Raw genomic sequence first — 10,707 nt, forward strand, 5'->3', positions numbered from 1 at the left:
GAATACTATATTTTTAGGGACGAGAACAATTATTTTTATCAAAGTTATTGTTCACGTAACTAAATTATGAGAGAAAATATTATAGAAAACGTCTATAGTTTTTTAAAATAGTCTATCCTTAATAATTCGCAATTCGTATAGTACAAATAATCACCCATAATTCCGGAAACGATTTCTGTGAGCGATTGTGATTTTGAATTTTCCGTCAGTTTTCTTTTGGTTGGTATCACATGCGAAGCAACGACGGCTGAACTTTGTGTTAATAATGTATCCAACGCCGCTAGGCAAGACGATATTTTTTGGGCCAGAGTTCCATTGATTTCTTTTTCTTCGTTCCCACGAGTTAATAAATAAGCCATTCCGACGTCACCGATGCCTCCCCATTGAATAGATTGCTGTGAAATAAATTTTAGTATAAAAACATTGATTCTAAAACAACCATTATAGGTACCGATGTCTGTTGTGAAAAATGTATTGGATACAATGTGACTTGGTGATTCTTACCGCTGGCAGCCCTCGTTTTTGTCTTTGCTCTGAAATTCGTTCCATGATGGAGTTTGCATAACCATAATTGGTTTGTCCCCTGTTACCCCGGCCACACGAAATGGACGAAAATGTGACGAAATATTCCAAATCCTTGCTAACGCCTTCCGATGCTTCGTCTAAATATTTAGTGGTTAAGACTTTACTGTTGTATACGGTTTGGAAGTTTTCAACTGTTTGGTTTTCAAAGATTCCGTCTCTCAAAACCTAATTTGTTAAATAAAAATCTTTAATTAGTGACGTTTTGAAAATCAATAAAAAAAATGCGAGAAAAATGGTACCCCCGCTAAGTTGAAAATTCCACCAAGTGGTCCTAAACTGAGGGCCAATTCAACAGTATCCTTAGCTCCCGACAATGTAGTGAGGTCAAATGTGCCGATTTCCACTTTGATATTTTGGCTATTCCAAATATTTAACCTATATTTCTGGTATCCAGTTTGAATTCCACTCCGAGAACAGAGAATAATATTTCTTGCCCCGCGTTCAATAGCCCACTCAGTGAGTTCCATTCCAAATCCACCAAGACCACCTAGTATAAATTTCAATTAAATTTACAATCTAAATATATATTTTGAACTAGTTTTACCTGATAGTATGTAACTTTTGCTTGGATCGAAGTACACCCGTCGGTATGCTGGAAAGTTTAATCTTGGAGACTCCCCAGTCACTTCAACGACTATCTTGTTTCCAGTCTTATTACTAGCGTATGATCTACATAAAAAAAAATATATATTTTAATCTTAAACAATAACATAATATATTATTTTAGTTTACCTGAAAGCAGACTCGACATCAGAATATTGATAAATAGTGAACGGTAGAGGCTTTACGACGTCAAGTTTTAATCTTGATTCTATGAATGAATAAATATTGTCAACAGACGAATTATTTAAAATAGGAATATCTTCAAATTTAGCTGACACAACTCCAAACCCATTTTGTGAATCTAAGAATAAAATTAATATTAGTTATTTTTTTTACTAGAAAAATCAATAAACTTGACGAATAAATGTTTATTATTTTTTGAGCAAGTAATGTTTGACACGTAGTACCTACATAATATATTGAAACACCTATATAAATTTCAATAAAAATATGTATTCACTAGTTAAAGAAAAGAATATATTTTATTTATGATATGAAATCTAAGTTTTGAATACCAGAAATTGTCTATAGAGTCACTTCTTAAATGTAATTCAAATTATAAATAGAAAAACATATACGTTGAAATTTACTTGTTAAAACTGAAACATCTGTATTTTCGGTGTTGATGATTTTTGCATTTTCAGCAAGCAATTCTGGCAGACGATTGGAACAATATTTGGACAGAATAGCGTAATCAACTCCTTTATTTAGTGTCAACTTTAAAACCGTGTGAATAAACTTTGCATCAAACCTTGTAGTTGAAAACTGACTCACCTTTATTTAATATACATTTAATATTAGGTACGCCGTAATATATTACATTCTTATAAATATTCTAATAACTCACTTCTGGGTAGGTGGTTTTAATAACTTCAAGTTGCTCATTAGTTTCAGCTATGACAAACACTTTGCACTTGAAAGAGAGTGCAATGGATATAGCCGCAAAGCTTACACTATTTTCACTAATAAATACCAACACATTCTTGGATTCCGATAAATTCCCTTTTTGAATTAGAGCGTAGGTGGCCTAAAATATATTAACAATTTGTTTATTAAACCCAAATAATATGATTTTATTATCCGCAGACATCTTACCACATAGTAAGAGTATGGGACAGTGGCGGCTTGTCTCAAAGTCCAACTTGAGGGTACATTCCATAAAAGAGCATTATTCTGATTGACTGTCGTTGAAAGAGCGCCAGTTTTAACCAATCCCATTACCTTTTGACCATTTGTTTTAATACCGGAAAACTCTACTCCAAAATCAGTTTTCTAAAAAAATATACATGTGACATAAAATCGTATAAAAATATAATTAAATAATAAATCATTCACCATTGAAGAAATTGCTGCTAAATCGACATTATTAACACTAGCATATGATATTTTTATGGAATCATTGCTGTCGTAACTGTTGGAATATCTACAAATAACATGCAATCGAAAATAAACACAAGATGACAAACCATTTATGATAAGAAAATGTAGTATAATATATCTACTTTGAAGATTGAACCCATTGAAGTGTTGTCAGATCACCCTTGGAAAGTACGGACACTTGAGCATCAGCTGTTTGAACAATTGAAGCAAGTCTTGCATCGATCGGTAAATGTCTGTAGGATCCCCAAATTCCATATCTTTCCACGTTAAAGAACAAATCGATTTCAAGCAGTGTGGCAAAATCTTTCAAAGTATATTTTTTACCAGGCTCGGCGAGTATGCACCTATAGAATATATATATATATTATTATATCACGGTTATATTTATCATGAAATAAATTTACTACCTAATGGGATTTTCTTCACCACTAAATTCTTCTACTAAACATTTAGACAGCCCAAGAACACCGTTGATATTTTTATCACTATAAACTACAACTTTTTTGTTTGTATTTCCTTTAATATCGGCTAGTTCTTTTTTCAATGATTCAACCCACGAAAACTGTTCATCCTCGATGTTGAAAATTGAGTACTCGTATTTAGGAGAAAGCTAAAAGAGTATTTAATATAATAAATTATTTAAAAAAACTGTATGATAATATTAACTTACCTTTTTTAAGAGGAAGTATTTCTTATTATCATTTTCAATAACAGTCACCATTTGGAGATTAAATGATGTCAGTGTTGACGTAGAAATGGCATCCGTATTTTCGACCAAAAGAACAAATCCTCTCAGAGCTAGAGCCGCAGAAATTTTACCCAATAATGTACAATCAAACTGAATATCGTCGGCAACTATCAAATGGTATTCATCAGGCAACGATGCATTTTGGATATTGAACTCAACAATCTCAATATCCAATGACGATAATTTCCTTTGATCGATATTAACTGGCTTGTTCGAAAGAACTGTATAGTTCACCTAAATCAACGTAAAAGTCAATTTATACAACTAAAAAAACGATCAGATTGTTAAAACTCCTTACATAAAAATTTGCTTCTGCTTCTATTATTTGAACAATATCGAGAGCCAATACGCTCTTGTTGTGGACTTCTGCTGCTTTAACATGGTGTACTCCTATGTTTTCCATGAATAAACCAATCAAAGAGTAAAGAACCTCGTACGTAGATAAGTCTTTTGACTAATGAAACAAAACACAACACATTTGTTTTACTGACAATTTTCGAATTAATTAAACACTTACTGTATACGTGAACGGAATAAACGAGTGACGTTCCAGAGTGGCTGGAAGTTGTGCATTCTTTTTCAAAGGAGCCGGTGTCACTCTCAAATTAGAAATAGTAACTCCACCCGATTGCGTTGTTTTAGCATAGCTAAAATGGTTTACTTCAATTTCTAAGCATATGCCAAATAAAATATGTTTTTAGTTACTGTGTACATTCTACCTTAAGGTTTTTATGCATTACCTTTACTGTTCAACGATCCTTTAGCTACTTGCTTATGGTACACGGGGTCAATTATAACTTCTTTGATGTAAGTTGGTAAACGAAGTTCTCTAGTTTTGATAGATATAAGTTCAAATTGTAAAAGTGTATCAATATAAGATACCCAATTTCCGGTCCATGCAACTTTACCTTTGGATCCTAAAAAACAACAACATAGTTATATTTATCTTGTATACAAATCGTTTGTAAAGCTTACCTTCTTTGTTTGCTTTCACAAAACCTAAAAATTCATCTTTATACTGATATCCACGAAGTCTCAATTCCTTGTAAAAATCATCCGAATTCAAATCCATTTGTTCTGAAATGGTAGTGAGATGTTCCATTTGATTTTCTGTAGAACTTTCAGTTTGTAATTTTACACAACCTGAAACCGTAATAGACCCTCCCTCTAGGAGCTCAAAATCGCCTGATCCATGAAAAATGTTTATGTTGAACTTAACTGTCCCTAAATAAATATAAGTAAAAAATACCATTAATTTAATGAAAATACATTGATTTGTCATGATTATTTGTACCCTCAGAATTTAGGACAGTGGGCTTAATGAATCTTATATTTTGGAAAATGACTGGAACATCTTCGAACCATTTTCCTTGTAATTTTGCAAAAGCTTTCCATACTAATGTCTACAATTATTGAACAACGCGTAGATTAATAAATACATTTATGACCTAGTAGTACTTTTAAGTTATAACTCATAAGTAATCACCAGAGGTTCTTTAACAAGTTTAAATATGTTTTTCAAAAAAAAAAAAAAAAAATGATGATATTTCAAGTGAATAGATATTGTATTTTATTGTTATTTAAAATGATAAGTGTAATTCAGGAGTGGTTATAGGTTTTATTCATGGAATAATATTTATTGATGAAATAAAAATATTAAAGTGATTCAAATTCATTATTTTTGGACTTTCAAATATGTTTAATAAAATTCTCTGTATCCAAAAATACAAAATATAATGCAATTCGATGTTTGGACAGGTATTATGTATTTTATGTAGTTCCTATTATGTAAAATTTGAAACACAATTCAAATATTAAATATATTGTAATCACTAATCATACTATGTATCCAGCTGCTGGATAAAGTACACGTCCATCAACAGTATGGCCAACTAAATATTTATCTTGATCTGTTTTTATATCAATTTCGACTTGATTATCATCTGCCCCAGAACTCTAAAAATAAATATTAAATTAGTTTTTATTTGAATCAAAGACGTTTCAATATTAACTTTTGTACATTTAATTGAATAGATATGCAGGTACCATAAAATATACTTATAACTGTTTGAAACATACTTTTTCTACAAAATTTGGAACTATAAATTCATTTGAATGATCCCACCCTAACATTGGAGATATCATTGGAGTTCCTCTAACAACTGGGTACTCAACTTTCCCATACAAGTTGTGTAATTGTGGTTCTGCTCCGGCAATATATAACCTTAATTAAATGGAATCATATTTTCAGCATGAAAATAATATTATAAAGTTCCCGAATCCAGATAAATAAATGCTTACTTTCCAATTGCTTCCAATAAGAATTTCGCATGATTTGAAACAGTTTTTTTTGTCAAACCGACATTTGTAACTGTAGGAGAGAGTGATCTTTTCAAAATAGCTTGTAACAAACAATGAGGGGCAATTTCAATTGTTATAGCATTTTCAGGTACGTGTTTCATTGCACTATGAAAGTGAACTGGTGAACTTATATTATGTAAATGATAATCTGCTGAAGAGTACTGAGCTTCTGGTGTATTCCATTCGTGTTCTGGAAATGTTGTACTCTTCCAGCGACTGGATCTTAGTTTAGGATTAGCCATAACCTATAAAATTATTTAAAACATTGAAAAGTATGTATCAGCTTGAAGTGTCGAAGAACCACTTTAAAAAAAAAAATAAATTCAAAACTAATACCTATTAGATACCTTTTCATAATATGGTCTTAATGACGATATAAACCCTGGTAGATATGGTGAATGAAAAGCATATCCCATCGAGTCTACTGGCTTAGCGAATATACCTTCTTGTCTTAGTGTTTCGGCAAATTTCAAAGTTATGTCTTTCATTCCCGAAATGGTAACACTGTCTGCACTGTTATGACAAGCAGCTATTATACCTTCAGCTGGTAGTCTTTTTTGTGTCTCTTCCAATGATAGTCCTACTGCAACCATAGCTCCAGCGGGAACGTCAATTTGTTTCAAAATTGTAGACCTCCAGTACATTGTCATTAATGTTTCTTCCAAAGTGAAGCAACCATCTGCATATGCACATGCAAGTTCACCGACTGAATGGCCAATGATACCATCGGGGTTGATACCAAGTGAACGTAAGATATCAACAAGACCTATCTAAACAATTTTATAATATTTATGTAAAACATTTTAAGATTATTATACGTATACACTACGTAGTTAGAAATTAGGTAGCTGAATTTACCTGTACTATAATAACTGTGAACATTACATTCTTTATACTCTTAAACGTATGTTCATCGGATTTGTAAAACAAATCATAAACATTAAAGTTGTATCGAATTAAAATTGAATGTGCATTGTCTACAGTTTGTTTAAAAACTTTAAACTTCACTAAATCAGCGACTAAATCTAACGATTGACTTCCCATTCCTGGAAAAATGAAGTAGATAGGCCTTTTATCACCGGAAACATTTCCTTGCTAGAATTATCATATATAAGTTTAATTTTTTTATCAGTTTTTCAATTAACTTAAAACTTACAGCTATTTCAACTTTTTTTGGGCTTTCTCCAAGAATTGAATATCCAGAAAACTTATAACCAGGAATTGGTGATTTATAAATATCATCAATCAAAGTTAAAAGATCATTGTTATCTGCATAATTTTCAAGCTATAAACAAAATATCACATAAATACATAAAATTAAAATATTTAAGTTTATAGTGTGTACCTATTTAATATCGACTATTAATAGAACTTACACAACTTATACATATTTTATAGGTACATATTTTTATGTACGGTATGACAAGACAATATTATATGATAATAGGAATGTATGATAGAATTATAGACTAAATCAATAAATTAATATATACAAGTGTATAACTAACGGTCTCAAATTGTTCAGTCAACGCGTCTCTAGTTCGTCCTGACAAAAATACTAGTCTCGGGATTTCAAGTGTCGGCAATGACGTTCTCTGCATTTTTTTATCGTTAGCTCTTAGAATAACATGAACGTTTGTACCTCCAACGCCAAATGAATTAATAGAAACCATATTCCCTGGTAACGGTGTTTGCTTATCAACAACCTAATAAATTAACAAATTAATACAATTTAACTTTAAGAGAAAGTCGAACCCAACACATGCGTTGTTTTTGTCTTACTACATACAACATGGCAAATTTTCCGTTCACAATAATACATTATATTACGTAATATCTAAAATTAAAGTGAAATGAGAAGTTTTCAAATTAAAAGCGAGTTATAAGTACTTTAAGATGTACAAACTATTTACAATTTTAAATTACTCATTACTCGCTTGAGATGCCCTGGATGATAATCTTCCATTTAAGGGTATTGGAAGCAACGTATTGATTTCACGTTTTAGTCCTAAAGGCCTGATAAAATTACGCATACTTAAATTAATCAGATTTCAATTCCGTAAAAAAGGTTTGAGTTGATCGACCTTTTTTCTAGGTAATAATATTGTAGACATCGATTTTGATATTTCTTTAAAAATTGCTCTTAAATCTTAGTTTCGTTTTTAAAATTTTTCAAAAATTTTAGATTTACTTTAGTGTCTTTTTTAAAATTAAATAGTTATTCTAAAATCGACTTCAACAAAAACCTAGAAAAAAGGTTGATCAGCTCAAATGTTTTTACAGAATTGAAATTCGATAATTTTGAGTTGAAGTATTTTTGTCAGGCTTTTAGGTGTAGGTTGATTAAAATTAGTTTCTCGTTGGAACAAAATTCATTATTTCACTGAATTCAATGATTTATGCATGCGTGTGCAATCCGCTAGTTGTTTCCCGGAAATTATAATGAATAACCCACTGTTGTTGAATATGCGGGACGCGGGTAGTAGTGGTGGCGCGCTGGACACAAATGTTTATTTACTACCCACACAACAGCACTACGCGACTTTAAGTGATAAAATAATTGTTTATCATTTATTCCTTAGAAACAGAGCGCTTTCAGTCCCCTTAAACTTCATAATAGCTCATATCACTCAATTTTTAGAAATTACAGCTAATAATACTAAAATGTACTTGCCATGTTGTACGTTTGTAAGGCAGAGAGAGACCGCATGCGGTTACAGTGTCTCTTTCTAATATAAAATATAATATATTATTACCTTCAATTCTCCACTAACGAGTTTTGGAATATTGTGATTCAGTGTTTCAAAATTAATATTAGCAGGAATAACTCCTGTTTCCAATGCATAAAGCACCTTGGCTATCGATACTAAGCCTGATACTGGTTCTGCGTGGCCCATATTTGATTTAACTGAGCCAACAAGCAAAGGAGTTTTACGGTCAACGCAAAACACATCCGAAATGGCGTTCAACTCTTGCTTGTCTCCAACCTATGTTGAATAAGATTATTTTAAAAATGCTCAACAAAATGTTTTAGGTTGACTTACGCCCGTCCCTGTTCCGTGAGCTTCGATATAATGTACATCGTTGAGATTTAAATTTGCCCGGGCGTAAGTATCTCTGATTAGCCGACTTTGCACTGACTGCGATGGATATGTGGCACCCTCGATTTTGAACCCATCGGTATTAGTGGACGTTCCTACAATAGTCGCGTATATGCGTTTTGCATCTGATGATTTTCTTATGTAAATGGCAACAATAGCTTCACTTCTTACGTAACCATTAGCTAAATGTAATACATAAATAATTATGTTTTTTTTTTAAATTATGATAAACGTCAATACATCATGTCGACTAAACTAACCGCCAATGTCAAAAGGTCTGCTTGTTCCAGTAGGACTAAGCATATTATACCGATGGTACATGACTGAAGTGGCTGGTTTTAAGAGTAAATTAGTCCCTGCAACAATAGCTGCGTCGCATTGGCCCGTTTGTATCGCAGTAATTGCATCGTGTAAACAAAATAGAGCGCTTGAACATGCAGTATCAACGGCAACACTTGGACCTGATTAACATTATTTGAAACTTTGTGACCAACAAATTCTATTGAATTGAAAATTTTTAATAATTAACAGGTACCATTAAAATTGAACTGGAATGAAAGTCTGTTAGCTAACATAGATCTTATTACACCGATTGTTTCATATCCAGTCAATTTTTCTGGTGTACGTTCAAAATAATCCGAAGATTCGTTGGTCATCATACCAACGTACACTCCCGTTCTTGTTCCACGTATATCCTGTGGGTTAACACCTATGAATGTTAAATGATTTGTCACAAGTACAAATTAAATGATTACTACAAAAAATACATTTCCTATAATAGTAGCTTATAAAAATACCTGCATCGACTATTGCTTCGTGTGTAACCTCGAGTAAAATCCTTAGTTGTGCATCCATGGCATTAGCCAGTTTTGAATGAATTCCAAAAAACTCTGCGTCGAACTTGTTTATTTCCTTTAACTTTCCTGTCCTTGACGGAACACCATACATTCCTATGTGATAAAACATATTTAACTTACTGTTTAGAACATGTTTTAATCATTAACTTGAAGATAAATAATCGCTTATACAACTGAATACGCATTATCTATTACAAAAGAAAGCTGACAATAACTAAATTATTCAAAATTGAATTTACCCGGAGACCATCTTCTGTTATCGACTGTCAATAAATCAGCGTTATTGTACAATTTTTGTTTGAATTCTTCAGTGGAGTTACATTCTGGAAATCGTCCAGCAATACCCGATATCACTACTTCGTATGCTTCCGGCATGTCTGAAAATTAATAAATTGTTATTAATTTTATCAATAATTATAATAGTATACACGTACGTAATTTAATTGATTGAAACGGTGGTAATTCAGATAAACTATGCTCTAGAATAATTTCCTAATCTTTGATTATTTTTTCAACAATAATTAAATGGGTACCTATAATTATTGTAAATGTTCATTATCCAAAAAAAATCCCATTACATTAGATATTATAATTAGTTTTTAATTAATTTATCCCTTGATAACGAATTAATTGTTGATGAAATATTATCTTTTACCAGTGAATAGAAAAATAATGGGCAGTATTTTTTTTTGTTTTAAAAATTAAAAACTATTATTTGCAATGATAATAATATAGATAGGTATATTCAATAAAAAATAAATAAAAATTGTTCGTCGTAAAAATCGCTTTACATTAGAAATGTATACGTTATAGGTACGTTAGATTATTATGATACACTATAATTAGTAGGTATCTAATTACTAATATTCTTAAGCATATTAATTGCAATAATTGACATAGGTAATCATAACTTGCTCAAAACTGATGTACAAACACGAATAATATTTTACCTTTAAGTTTTATTATAAGTAAATTCAGTCCTATATTAAAGCTAACTACACAACATTTATTCGGCAAATGTTCGAAAATGTCAGATCGTGTGTATTAGGTGCCTATATATTTTAACGCTGGT

General features: G+C 31.4%; 1 protein-coding gene across 1 annotated transcript; it reads right to left on the reverse strand.

Moving 5' to 3' along the window:
* Window positions 1-77: 77 nt before the first annotated feature.
* On the reverse strand, window positions 78-10,048 carry LOC100166618 (fatty acid synthase). The gene is made up of 30 exons (XM_029491103.1): window positions 9,875-10,048; window positions 9,576-9,728; window positions 9,314-9,487; window positions 9,039-9,239; window positions 8,722-8,960; window positions 8,434-8,664; window positions 7,186-7,383; window positions 6,834-6,962; window positions 6,536-6,772; window positions 6,025-6,447; window positions 5,618-5,922; window positions 5,396-5,540; window positions 5,159-5,272; window positions 4,611-4,719; window positions 4,292-4,540; window positions 4,057-4,233; window positions 3,834-3,985; window positions 3,615-3,770; window positions 3,239-3,550; window positions 2,976-3,178; window positions 2,691-2,912; window positions 2,524-2,611; window positions 2,284-2,460; window positions 2,036-2,215; window positions 1,779-1,962; window positions 1,318-1,489; window positions 1,130-1,254; window positions 825-1,072; window positions 505-750; window positions 78-395 (listed from the first exon to the last, which is right to left on the reverse strand). The coding sequence occupies exons 1-30, from the start codon at window positions 10,008-10,010 to the stop codon at window positions 93-95; spliced, it is 5,988 nt and encodes a 1,995-aa protein (XP_029346963.1). The 5' UTR covers window positions 10,011-10,048; the 3' UTR covers window positions 78-92.
* Between the last annotated feature and the right edge of the window lie 659 nt (window positions 10,049-10,707).

Source organism: Acyrthosiphon pisum, chromosome A3 (assembly GCF_005508785.2).
Source record: "Acyrthosiphon pisum isolate AL4f chromosome A3, pea_aphid_22Mar2018_4r6ur, whole genome shotgun sequence".
NCBI lineage: Eukaryota > Metazoa > Arthropoda > Insecta > Hemiptera > Aphididae > Acyrthosiphon > Acyrthosiphon pisum.